Source organism: Cyanistes caeruleus, chromosome 3 (genome assembly GCF_971803275.1).
Source record: "Cyanistes caeruleus chromosome 3, bCyaCae1.hap1.1, whole genome shotgun sequence".
NCBI lineage: Eukaryota > Metazoa > Chordata > Aves > Passeriformes > Paridae > Cyanistes > Cyanistes caeruleus.
The window spans coordinates 39,917,052-39,927,330 of record NC_141703.1 but is presented as its reverse complement, the minus strand read 5'-3'; the positions used below and the strand labels follow the sequence as shown (position 1 = coordinate 39,927,330).

Below are 10,279 nucleotides of genomic sequence, written 5' to 3'. Positions count from 1 at the left end.
CGGCCCGGCCCGGCCCGGCCCCAGCTCCGCGTCCCGGCGCGACCCCTCCCTGCCCGCACCGCCCGACCGCGGCTCCGGCCAATCCCGCCGGGGCTGCCGGAGCCGTTCGCCAATCAGAGCGCTCTGCCGCCTCTGCCTCCCGCCCCGGCGCGGCGGCGCACCAATGACACGCGAGGAGACAAACCCCCATTGAGGGTCGGTTGAGCCGCCGCTGCCCGCCTCGCCCCGAGCCGCCGGACGTCAAAGGGAGGCAGGGCCAATCGGGGGCGAGGCTCCGTGCGCCGCGGCCAATGGGAGTGCGGCTGGCGTTGCGGCTCCGCCCCTTGCTCCCCCGCCGGCGGCGCGGCCGGCGCTCCCCCTTCCTCCCTCTCCTTCCCTCTCGCAGCAATGGCGGCGACGGAGCAGGAGCAGTTCTACGCCCTCCTCGGCAACCTGCTCAGCCCGGACAATGCAGTCCGCAAGCAGGCCGAGGTAACGGGGCCGCCGCGTCAGCGGCCGCGGAGACGGCCTGTCAGACCTGTCGGGCCTCGCTGGAGGGCGGGAGGGAGGGAGGAAGGGAAGGGGGGCAGGGAGGCGGCGGGGCCGGCCGAGCCCCACGTGTGAGCAGCGGCACCAGCTGCCGCCGGGGCGGCCCGGGCCTTGCCCCGGTCGGGGCGGCGGGGCCGGGCGGTGGCGGCCGTTTTGCCTGGCGGGCGCAGGGCCCGCGCCGGCCCTTGGCCCGTGAGGGCGCGAAGGGTCCCGTTACTCCCCTCGGCGCTCGCCCCGGCGTGTCCGGCACCGCTCTCGTCCCTCGCCCGCCTCGAGACTGCCCCGCCCGTGGCCCGCGTGGCACCGTCCCTGGGGGCTGCTTGTCCCCGTTGCCCATGGCTGATTCCGCCTGAGCAGCCCGGCGTGACGGAGCGCGGCCCCGGCCCCGCCGCGCAGGGTGGGGGGGGACAAGCCGGTGGCGGCTGCGGCGTGTGGGGCCGGCTCTCGGTGGCTCGGGAGCGGAGGCGTTTCCCGAAGGAGGTCGGAGCGGGTGCCTGGCGCGATGGAAGCGCTCTTGTGTGCGCTCCCGAAACGCCCCTCGCAGGGGCTCCGTGCCCCCGCCCCAGCTTGGTCGGCAGGAGCTGGACCGAGGTCCTTCTCTGTTGCCGCACAGTAGTTTGGTTTTTTAACTTTTCGGAGCGGCCCCGTGTGTATTCAAGTGTTTCGTCAGCTAAGAAGTATTTCACCCAAAAGAAGTGTTTCCAATATGCTGAGTTTCTCTTGTTATCAGCAAAAAGTTTTCAGACGTGTTGTTTCAGCTGAAATTCTTTGTGGCGGCTAAGCCACGTTAATTCTTTCTCTCTGTCATGCTTAAGGCTCCATTGTCAAGCCTGGTGGGGAATCTCTCCCGTTGAATTAAATACCAGCGTCTAGGTTTAGCATGAATTCCCGCTGCATGGCTGCATCGGGTCTTTTATCGCTCTCATCACTCCAGCGGTCAGCAGAGTTCAGCGCATTGTTTGGTGAAGAATAAAAAGCATTATTCCTGATGCTGCAGTGAAAATTCCTCAAATATGAATCCAGAGTGAGAAGGAGGGAAGACATACATTTTTAGAAAGCTAGTGCAGTTCGATGTTGATAACTGCACTTTCTCGAGAGTCAGCAAGAATTATTCCCACGTTCCTGAACATAGAGCTTCAATGGAGGCCATTCCCTGGGAGCTGAATTTCTTTCTCTTCTCAACTGCCTACATATAACCTAAAAACATTTCTAAAAAATTTTGGACTTTATTGGAATTGTAACAAAGCAAGTTCATTGTGCAGCTGTGTCACAATGCCTATGAAGTAAAACATTGGATAAGAACTATAAAGCTTAGATTCTCTAAACTGATGTATTTTGTCAAAAACTTGCTTGAAACTGACTTGGAGTTTTTAAATCTTAATAATTGACACATATGCACTATGGTCAATCAGAATAAGAAACTCCAGTTGGCATGATAGATACCAAGCTTTTCAAGTCTGTTAGTTTCCTATAAAAATACAAGGAGTAGTATAACTTTTTACTTACTTAACTGCACTGAATTTGGCATTAGTTTCTGAATATTTCCAAGGTGTGCTGCAAATACTTTTAGGGTTTAGGATCATTCAGAGTGGAAGGCTCCTCAGGAGGTCTGACATGCTCAAAGCAGTGTCAGCTATCAGGTCAAATCAGGTCACTCGGGGCTTTGTCCTTCTGACTCTTGAAAACCTCTGAGAATGGAGACTGCACAAGCTCTTTGAGTTACTCACTCCTGCTTGACTTGTCCTCATTAGGACAGAGAGATCTGGACCTCTTCCTGTCTGAACCTCCTTTTTTTCGGTTTATGCCTGTTGTGTTTCATTTTTCCATCATGCATGGCTGTGAAGAACCCTCCTTAGTCTTCATGGTGGGTTAATGAACTTTCACCTAGAAACACAAAACTGTGTCTCTACAATGTAGCTAGACTGACTTAATTTGTCTATTTCTTGAAGTAAGATTTATTTGGATAAAAATATTGTGAATATTGGAAGCCTTTAAAATATTTGCTTCCTAAAAATCATGCTGGACTCATACTTGGTTTTAAACATTGGCATAGTCCAATCAGTTCTTCAGAGTGTACTTACTGTTGGAAGGTAATATTGAAGGTAATAAAGAATTCAAATAACTGCAGGTAAATTTAATAGCAGGTTTTCATTTGTATCCATTGAAAGCCAGTCAGAATGAGAAATGGATAGACAGACCAGACTCAGGTTATTTCAAATAGGTTTGGTCATTGAAATGAGAATGAGGCATGTTCAGTTGAAGACTAAACTTGGTGGAGATCATATCTATGACTTTATCAAGTCATATCCTGTTTCGGAGGATTGTAGTAAAAGGTGCTTAAAAAAAAGGGTGGAGAAGGCCTGATGATTCCAAACTCAGTTTATGTGTATGGATTTTTATGTGTATAGTCTGCTCTCGTGAGATCCCACTGGAGTACTGTGTCCACCTCTGTGTCCCCTAACACAGAGGGCTATGGCTGTTGGAGTGGGTCCAGAGGAGGGTCACAAAGATGGTCAGAGGGACTGAACAGCTCTCCTGTGAGAGACAGGCTGAGACAGTTGGGGTTGTTCAGCATGGAGAAAACTGGAGACATATTAGAGCAGCCTTCTAGTACCTAAAGAGGACCTGCAAGAAAGGTGGAGAGGGGCTTTTACAAGGGCATGCCATGATATGACAAGGGGCAATGGCTTTAAACTTGAGGAGGACAGGTTTAGATTAGATATATGGAATAAATTATTTACTTGTGAGGGTGTTGAGACACTGGAACAGGCTGTCCAGAGAAACTGTAATGCCCAATTCTTGGAAGTATTTAAGTCTAGCTTGGCTGGGGCTTTGAGTAACCTCATCCCTGCCCATTTTACCATCCATCCTGGAATGTTGTCTGTTGAAGCCAGTCTTCCTCTTACTTGTGTATCTGTTTCCTAATAGAGAAACTTTCATTTACTTTGTTTTGATGATTTTATGCTCTTTTCAAAGTGCATTTCTCAGGTTTGGGAGAACATGAGTAGAAAGTGTAGACAATAGATACTTTCTTGCATGTGTTGTGAAAGTTGGTCTTGTGTGAGAAATTTTTACTTCCGTGAGAAGTAATTGTAGGAACTAATTGTGGGAAATAATTGTAAACTTAAAGAATACAGTAAGATGTAGCAGGATCTAGGTAAATAAAGTGTAGGCAAGACTGGTAGTAAGATGGGTAGGGCCAGCAAAGAAGTTTCCCACCAGCCCAAAGGGAAGGTTCTGTGTTTGGCCATGTATTCCTTGTGCCCCTTTGCTTTAGCGTAGATTCATTTAAACTGAATCCAGTTTATTGAATTGACAGAGTTATACTGTTGATCAACTGCTTAGATTGCTGCCATTATTAGTGAGTTAAACAACTCAAAATAGAATTTTATGGTTATAAGAATTGACATGAGGGAAGCTGTCTTTTACTGTGCTTCAGCTGTCTGTGGAAGCACAACTTCAAGTCCATGCTGGGCCTGGGTTTAGGGAACCATCGTGTTTCTGTATTAGTTTTTGGATTTGTAGATAACAGTGCAATGTAAATATATACATTCATGGAAGCAGTTAACCTGAGAAGACTTTCTGTTCTGACCCTAAACCTCATTTAATTTTGCAGTCTCCATGAAATGATTAGATTAAATTCAGGGATTCAGTGGGGATTCAGAGTCTCATTGACTGTGAGTGTATGTTGGCAACTAGAGAGAATATGAAATGAGAATTGACTTTTAGAAGAAGACCTATTAGGAAGCAGGTACAGAAAGGGAGGAAGGTGATGTCTGATATTAAATGCAAAACTGCTTAATTGGCAATAGCAGGTCAAGGTGTGCAAGAGTTAGAATATTAGAAGGGGCTACTGCAGTGTTGGAAGTGGTAAGCAGGCAGGCAGAGAACTGATAGAAATGAACCTGAGGTTTGCAGAATAGACTCATTCCTAGAGTTCAGGATGGGATAATGAGTATTTGGAAAGGGTGAAGTCATTCATCTTCAAGATTGTCCGCAAAAGGTAGCTCGTTAGAACTATTTCTGAATGTTATGAGGGATTGCTATTTAGCTTGTGATTCTCCTACTCCAACCTACACAGGTTTAGTATATTAAAAAAAAAAAAAAAAAACAAAAACATTTTGTTTTGAAACGCTCTCATAGACTGTGTTTTGGATAGCCAAAGTTGTTTTGCTGTGTTTTCACTCTAGCTTCTAAGTAACAATGTAATTTAAAAAGGAGACATGTATAAAATGCATGCTGGAAGCATGTAAGACAATGTAACTGAACTTCTTACTAAAATTTTCATTTTGTTAAGAGGGTTTTCCTAAGGAGGAGACTAAATTGCCTGTCTGAAATTCGGGCAGGAGTTTAAAAATAAGAAATTCTTATTTAGAATGTGTGGTTGAGATGTGTGGCTGCCACGTAACATTGTAGACATTTTACAAAGGTTCAAAACCAGAACTGATCCAATTTTTGGACTATACTTTTGTCTGTGATTATTAACCTGTTGGGCACAGCTTGATCTCAGGCTTCCAAAGTTCTTAATTCTTCGATATGATAAAAGTTATGATGGATTCCCTGTGGGATATGTTTGGTGTATGTTGTATTACTATGAGTTTATGTTCTATTTATGTTTTGTAACTAATCTCCTAAGTGGCCAGTCATGCATATGTAGATCATTCCAATATGGCAGATCTTTCTAGATAACTAAGATTTTACTCATAATTTTAGAATAGGTCATACATTTTTATCTTGATAAGGTAATTTTTTTTTCTGCTGATTTTTTTAAGTTGGATGGATACTGATGTTGTCGTAAAAAGAAAGTCAATTCATATTAATGTTTAACACATGCTTTCTAATAAACTTTTACAATATGCTGCATCTCTTTTTATGCAGGAGACCTACGAGACTATCCCAGGCCCATCAAAGATCACTTACCTCCTGCAGGCAATCAGGAACAATGCTACTCCCGAGGAGGTATGGCTCAAGAACCTTGGGTTTGTGCAGATTTTCAAGGGGATTTGGAGAAGAAGGGAAGAAATCAGTGTTGATCATTTTGGGATAAATTAACAAGTTTGGTGTGAACTGAGGCATCTTCATTTACTGCACGTTTGTAGAGGGCTCACTTGTCTTCTTGTCTTGTTTGTTGCATGCCCAATTCACTAGCTGAGACTCTTTGGTGCAGGATATTTAGTTTCAGGAGTAGTTTTTCATAAGCAACTGCTTGGATCTCCATTGTCTTCTGTTGTGTGCTTTGCTTAATGAGTGTTGTTTTCCATTAAATATGTAACTAATACGTGACTTACTGTCATGTTTCCTCAAGTTACAGTTGAGAAATGATTTCTACCTAGGGTTGTGTACCTAAACACATTAAACTTGTGTGTTGTTTGAAATTTATAGTGCTTCTTAAGTCATCTAGCAGTATTATGGAGTGAGTGAAGAGTAGTCTAAACATTATACATATTTTTTAATCTGGGCATAAAGTAAGGGTGCCTTTTAGTTACTCCTTAGTTTTGTAAGGCTCACAACTTTAGCAATCAGTTGAAGTACTTAGTGGTAAAACTATTATTCACTTGGATATGCAGAGCAAAAACCTACTAAACTTTCAAGATACGACAAATTTTAGAGTCACTTAAGCAATTTCTGAACAGTATTATAAGAGCATAAGTGTGCTGTTTTTCTTGTTTGGATAATAATCTCTTCTGGCAGACTGTATTCAATTTGGAGCTTTTTAATGCTAAGAAAGTATCACCTTACCCATTCTGATGCTTATCAATCTACAATGTTGTGTTCTTCTGATGGACTCTTTCAATATTATACTAGCAACTGGTTGCATAAGAGGTATCTAGTTTTTCTTTCTGCTCCTCTGAGATGTCTCAGATGATAGAAAAGTGTAGAGCAGTGTTACTACAAAATGTAAATAAATACTTGTTTCATGTGTTTGCTGCTTTTATTCCCTTTTACATCAGCTAAGGAAATAGTGTAAAACTTAGGAATCTTGCCAATGACTTGGATTCCAACTTGCAAAGAACAAAAAAAAAACTTTTCACCTATGGAAGTTACTCTTGCCAAAGACATCAAAGGCTAACATTTGTAGAATAACTTGACATTTAACTCCACCAATAGATTAATCAAAGAAAGGTTTAAGTGTTAGCTCTTAACGTAAGTAAGCATTAGGTACTGGACTCAAAAAATCCTGATTAATAAAACCTGCAACCTCTTCCCTGTAAATCCAACTACTTAGTAGCCTAATTAGAGCCTAAGTGAAGTAATCCCCATACTCAGTCTTAACACTGCATATAAACATGCTTGGAAACTCTCTGTGCATGTTTAATACGGTGCTGGTATCAACAGGTAGTTTCTGCATATGTTTTATAGAGATCCAAATGCTCAGCAGAATATTGCATGTCACCAGTGGATAGAGCTTTGGGCCTGGTATGTGTCCTCTGAGCACACTGAATGTACCAGTGCCACCGAAGACAGGATGCTGGAAGGAGGTTCAGAACTTAAACCATACCTTGTCCAGGCCATGTGAAAGCTGGGTTCAGATCCCTCTTCAACTTGAAACCTCTGTATTGCTTTACCTCCTTGCAGGAAAACTAGGCTGAGGAAGATACCCCATCCTGTTTGCATGAGTTTGGTGTCTGTGTTGTAGAGAGCACAAGATTTGTAGGACTATTCAGACAGCAGTTGGGGAAATCCTGCCTCTGCAACCCAGTAGTTTTTGGCATTTAAATGGAGCAACAGGAATGCAGATCTTGCTCCCAGTACCCCTTGCATTTGACATAGAAAACACCATTAAACTAGATTTTGAATGACTCCTTTAACTAACTGTGTAACAGTTAGTTAAACATCAGGTTTTCTCCTAACCAGATGCTTATGGAAATATTCACCTCTTTCCTCTGTTCTTTTCATACTTTTCTAATAGCAAAGTAACACTATTCACAGAAGTGGAGGGAAGCATCTGACTTAGCAGTTAGAACACTTCTGTGCCAGGTGATGTACAAGTTTGTACACCTCGGTCTGAGAAGGGGTTTGTCCTTACTTCCTGCACTTGTAGTCTCACTATTATGAACTTAAGACTCTACTTTCTATGCAACTGCATTTTAAAGGGATGTACAAAGAGGTGATATATATTCACATTTTATTTGATTCTTTTTTTCCCCTAGGACTTTTCTTGGATATTTTAGGCTGTTACTTTGCAGTTTTGATTTACCATGTAAATCTTTGAGAGGACCAGAAGTTCTGCATTTTCTCCTGCATTTCTTTTTTCTTGGTTAACTCTGGATTGGCAAATTTTGATTGTGTCCTAATTTACAGATGACTGATAAAATAACAAATGCTCTGTAAATCTGTTTCTGCTGTACTCACTGCCTTTTTGGAAGGCTCTGACCTCTCTCTGACCTCTGCCCATATTGTCACACAAAGGGATGCATTTCTTAATTGGAAGACTGCTGTTGTGGACAGCTTCCTGTTCAGCCTTTAGGAATGAAGGCAGCCCAAGGATGCACCACAGTTCTGCCTTTGTCTGTGGACCTTGGGCACTCTGTGCTTTGAGTTCCACATAGGACTAGATCTCTGAATTAAATTGTGCAGGTCCATCTTTGGACCATGTGCTAAATGTTTTTTACTTCCATCCCTGCATGTTTTCCTTCTTGAGGACTTGAAAGGGACAGTAAAACAAAAGCAAAATTCATTGTGACTGTGCTACACAAGATAGTCAGATCACCTTACAAAATATGTAGGGTTATGCGGATGCTTTGAATATCAGTGGAGAGCATGGCATCCCAGACTGCTATTCATAATTCTGCTGCTGCCCTACTCAGCAAATTGATTTTCTTCTTGTGCCTTGTTTCCATCATCCTTAAAATACTAAAATATTTTAACACCCTATAAATTCTACTAATCAGAAGCAGTATGTTGAAATTTTAGTATTATGACTGCTTTTTATATTAATAACTTAAACACTTCAGTTGCATGTGAGCATTTCAGTAATTAAGACATGCAGAAGACCCAATGCTGGGGAAAAAAATATGCTGTCTTTATGCTTCATTGGTAGCTGGAATGCCTTCTTTCGGGATGTACACTTTATATTGTTCCTCTCTGCGTTAAAAGCTATTGCCACTAATTAGCAGGATTTTAAAATGCTTATTTGAGTACATATCTTGAAATACTTAAATATAAAAGAACCTTTGGGGTGTATGAAAAATACATACATTCTCTTAAAAGAGACAGCCCTGGAGGTGCCGTTAATTCAGCCATGTTTGTCATAATTAAATTGACAGTGATAGTTCTCATATGTAAGTGAATATCTGCTGAGGAAAAAATGCTATTTTTTTATTATTAGAAGTCAGTTGCTCATTTGTCACTCCTTAAATTCACTTGAATTTTCTTTAGGAATTTTGGGGATTGTTTTTTTCATAAGCTAGGAAGCTGGGAGATAATTCATGTAGTGCTGATCTTGTGTCTTTTGGTATGCATTACTATGTGTGTTTTTACTTTGCCATCAGTTTGTTTATCAGGCTTCTAATATTTTAAATTCTTCAGAGTTGGAAGTTCTTATCTTTGTTTTCATAAACATGTAGACTCCACCTCTATTCCCTGTCTGTCCACCTGTTACTACTTCATGAAAGAATATAATATAATGTGAGTTCAGTCATAACAGATGTCAGGAAATACACACTGAAACACGATGCCTTGAGTAAGGGAAGATGTAACACCAGAGTTTGCGCTGTGTTTAGTCCCAGTGAACTTGCTCCCCTCTCAAGGCATTTCTATACAAGTTTACCACACTAATGAAGAAAAATTGAATATTTCCCAATATTGGTGCTCCAAGGGATGGGAGAAGGAAAGATACCATTATACTGTGGTACCATGAAAATTTTTGGACACATTGTTAGTGAGATTACCACAGACAGTGAGGGAAGAATGTCCTGAACTCATGTTCCCCGTGTGATAGCCTATTGCTAGAGAATCTTGGCTTCTGATGGGAACTACAGCATAGATGGTGGGCATTGTGACTGTTCACCTGCTGCCTTCCTTACATCTGCTAGGGAGGAGCTAATTCTACATATGTGGTGGCCTTAGTCCACACTGGAGGTGGTGAGGAAGAGATAAGGAATGATAGAGTTGGGTCCAGTTCTACTCCTTTCCTTCTACTGGTACAGAGACACTTTGTGTGCACTACTCTTTAACTGTACAGAAGAGAGCTGCGTATATTAGAAAAAGACACAGTGAGTCTGGAGACTGCAGAATATAAGAATAGTATCTTGGATGATGTTCTAGCAGTACCTGATATTTACAGGGTATGTTAGAAGTCGACACTTTGCAGCAGTTTGTGATTCATATCTATAGGTTATGCCATAGTAACATTGGAGAAATTGGAATTGATTACTTTCACTGCTCATTGAACAGTTTTGAATTTCAAAGGCATATAAATGAAACTCATTCAGGTATGCATTAAATAAGAATATCTTGGGGAAAAAATTGAGTTTGAATTATTTTTTGTGAGAATTTAGCATACATAAGGTTTTTCATATGTGTTATACTTTAGAAGTTTGGGTGGTGTTTTTTGATTACTGTGTGTCCTTGAACACCTGTTGGTGAACATTCTAGTAAGTTATTCAGAGACTTTCATGTGTATTTTTGCCTTTACTGCATGTGTTGTTCTATTAATTTTGAATTACTAATCCATGATTTTTGCTTCTAGTTCTTGTACAATTGTAAATAAATATGGATATGTAAATGATACTATTGAAAAATAGGTGTA

The 10,279-nt window shown here is 42.1% G+C and overlaps 1 protein-coding gene across 2 annotated transcripts in view; it reads left to right on the top strand.

Moving 5' to 3' along the window:
• Positions 1-345: 345 nt before the first annotated feature.
• IPO5 (importin 5) overlaps positions 346-10,279 on the top strand; it is a 42,333-nt gene continuing 32,399 nt past the window's right edge. For both annotated transcript variants that reach the window (XM_086880849.1, XM_086880848.1), the window contains exons 1-2: positions 346-471; positions 5,407-5,487. In XM_086880849.1, coding sequence (XP_086736975.1) covers positions 388-471; positions 5,407-5,487 — 165 coding nt within the window. In that variant the 5' untranslated portion in view covers positions 346-387. The remainder of the gene's footprint in view (positions 472-5,406; positions 5,488-10,279) is intronic.